The sequence below is a fragment of the Apodemus sylvaticus genome, chromosome 20 (genome assembly GCF_947179515.1).
Source record: "Apodemus sylvaticus chromosome 20, mApoSyl1.1, whole genome shotgun sequence".
Classification (NCBI taxonomy): domain Eukaryota; kingdom Metazoa; phylum Chordata; class Mammalia; order Rodentia; family Muridae; genus Apodemus; species Apodemus sylvaticus.
The window spans coordinates 4,170,610-4,173,469 of NC_067491.1; the positions used below are offsets into that span (position 1 = coordinate 4,170,610).

The 2,860-nt window shown below is 51.4% G+C and overlaps 1 protein-coding gene across 1 annotated transcript; it reads right to left on the minus strand.

The window, feature by feature from the left end:
- Positions 1-1,145: 1,145 nt before the first annotated feature.
- On the minus strand, positions 1,146-2,084 carry LOC127671218 (olfactory receptor 9). Its single transcript, XM_052165948.1, has one exon. The coding sequence runs from the start codon at positions 2,082-2,084 to the stop codon at positions 1,146-1,148; it is 939 nt and encodes a 312-aa protein (XP_052021908.1).
- Positions 2,085-2,860: the final 776 nt, after the last annotated feature.

Below are 2,860 nucleotides of genomic sequence, written 5' to 3' on the forward strand. Positions count from 1 at the left end.
CTGGAGATCCATCCCATATACAGTCACAAAACCCAGACACTATTACTGATGCGCACAAGAGCTTGCTGACCAGAGCCACCTGTCAGTCACCTGTCACCTGGGAGGCTCTGTATGACAAATACAGAGGGGGACAGCCATTGAACTGAGCACAGGGTCCCCAATGGAGGAGCTAGAGAAAGGACCCAAGGAGCTGAAGGGGTTAGCAGTGCCATAGGAGGAACAACAATATGAGTCACCCATAGTTCCCAGGGACAAAACCATCAACCAAAGATGACTCCAGACACATAGGCAGCAAAGGATGGCCTTGTTAGATACCAAAGAGAGGAGAGGCCCTTGGTCCTGAAAAGGTTCGATGCTGAAGTGTAGAGGAATACCAGGACAGGGAAGTAGGAGATGGTTGATTGCAGACAGGGGGAGGGGAGATGGCTTATGGGATTTTCATTGGGGGACAGACCAGGAAAGGGGACAACATTTGAAATGTAAATAAAGAATATATCTAAGAAAGAAAAAAGAAAGAAAGGAAGGAAGGAAGGAAGGAAATCATGTCTTTGAAGGCAGTCAAGGAAGAAGTCAAGTAAAGAAGACCAACATCTCAAGAGGATCCCAGGTGTTAGGGGTCGGTCAGGAGACAACAAATTGGATAGATCAAGACTACAACACAACCAAGCAAGACTCAGGAGCTGAACTTGCAGGCTGAGTCAGCCACTCCCTGTCCCTGTCCCTGTTGCTGTGCCCCCAGCAGGTGTAAATGATGTCAGGGAGAAAGGCTTACAATATGGACTCACTGGGAGAAGCAAGAAGACAAATGTCTCAAGGACATAGACACAGGAAGCCACAGAAGCCTCGGGCTTCATCAGGAATTACACAGGGTCTCCTCAGCTGTTCCGGTCTCGTGACCTCTGTTCCGGTGTGTGTTTGACCAGCTCTTCTCTTAGACTGAAGCACGATCAAGGCTTCAGACGAGGTCCCAGAAACAGAGCTCTGAACAATATATCTGTGTCTTGGACATTTATACTAGAGGAAACACGCCAATCCACAGGATGCCTGCACCGTGAGCACTACAGGTCTCAGATTCTCTTTTTCCTTGTGAATGTCGAGGAACCAGGCTCTGAGCTCCAAGATCTTGGGAAGAAACTGGCGTGTGGTCAAGGACCCCAAAGGTATCTCTTCATGAGCCGCCTCATGGCCCCTGTGACCTCCTTGTTCCTCAGAGTGTAAACAAAAGGGTTGCACATGGGGGTGACAACTGTGTAGAACAAGGTGATAATTTGGTCTGTGTCCCCAAAGGAATCTGCCTGAGGTCTCATATAGGCAACAGTCCCAGTCCCAAAAAAGAGTATGACCACAAACAAGTGGGAGGAACACGTAGAAAAGAGCTTTTGACGACCCTGGGATGTCGCAACCCTAAGGATGGTGACAAGAATACAGGCATAAGAAGCCACAATCAATAAGAAGGGGGAGAAGATAAAAGTTATTGTGACAAAGAGGTTCCCCACTTCACCCCAGAAGGTGCTTGCACTAGCCAGTCTCAGCACAGGCAGGATATCACACAGGAAGTGATGGATGGTGTTGGCCCCACGGAAAGGCAACGTGAAGATGAAGATGGAGTGAGTAGTGCCTGTGATGACTCCTGCAAGATAAGAGGCCCCCACCAAGGCTGAACAGGTCCCCGGGCTCATGAGTGTAGTGTAATGCAGCGGACAGCAGATGGCAGCATAGCGGTCGTAGGCCATGGCGGTGAGCAGGCAGCACTCAGCAATGCCAAAAAGGGCAAAGAAATATAACTGCGTGAAGCAGCTGGCCAGCGGGATGGAGGGGCGGGAAGAGCGGAGGTCGGCCAACATCCGAGGCACGATGGTAGTGGTGTAGAGGATCTCCACCACGGAGAAGTGACGCAGGAAGAAGTACATGGGGGAGCGGAGCGCAGAGTCCGCCAGCGTCAGGAGCACTATCAGAGAGTTGCCCAGCAAGGTGACAACATAGATGCACAGCACACCCCAGAACAGGTGGCCCTGGAGAAAGCCAAACCCCGAGAACCCCAATAAAATAAACTCTGTTACCTCTGTACCGTTACCATCCCCCATTTCCCCAAAGCAGACTAGGAAGAAAAAAAAAATAGAAAAGGAAGCCAGAGAGGGGTAGGCAGCTGTAGACAGAGGCTGCAGCAGTAAGGATGAGGAGCTGGCCCAGAGAGCAGCCCGGCTTGCTGAGGAAGAGGATGCTGGGGATGCTGAAGAGGATGCTGAAGAGGATGCTGAAGAGGATGCCGAGAACCTCTGCTGCTGCCGACTCCAACCCAGAAAACACACCTCGGGAAGAGGAAGAAAAGCCAGACGCTGAAAGACCTTCCTGCTCTTTCTGGTTTCTTCAGACAAGCTTTGTTCCACTCACCCAGGGAATAGCAGCAGAGACTGCGGGCAAAAGCAGCTTCCTTCAAGAAAGTGGGTGAGCAGATGAAAACAAATAATCGGGCAGAAGAAAAGTGCGTCCACCCAGAGGCAGAAATTGGGTGGGGGAAAGCAAGACCAGGAGACAGGAACACAGCACTGAGGACCTGAGGGCTCTGGAGTTTTGACCTGCAGATGGATCCCCACAGCCCTCAGGGTTCATCTCCCTGGAGCACCTCACAGCAGCTCAGTTCCCTGCAGAGCTGATTCTCACAGAGTGCAGAGGGAGGAAAGTGGGAGGAGATGGACAAGATGGAGGAGCCGGTTTTTACCTAACTATAAGCTCCCTGCTGTTGGGCCTGGGTCTGGCAGGTCCTCCTCACACCCCCATGCGGAGAGGCTGCTGTGTATAAGCCCTCCCTCTAATCTCCAACAGAACTGGGCTCAGAAGTAGGTGCTCTAACCCATTTCTC

Coding starts and splice junctions, on each gene's coding strand:
- LOC127671218 (XM_052165948.1), bottom strand. CDS start 2,084: ATGGGGGATGGTAACGGTACAGAGGTAACAGAGTTTATTTTATTGGGG.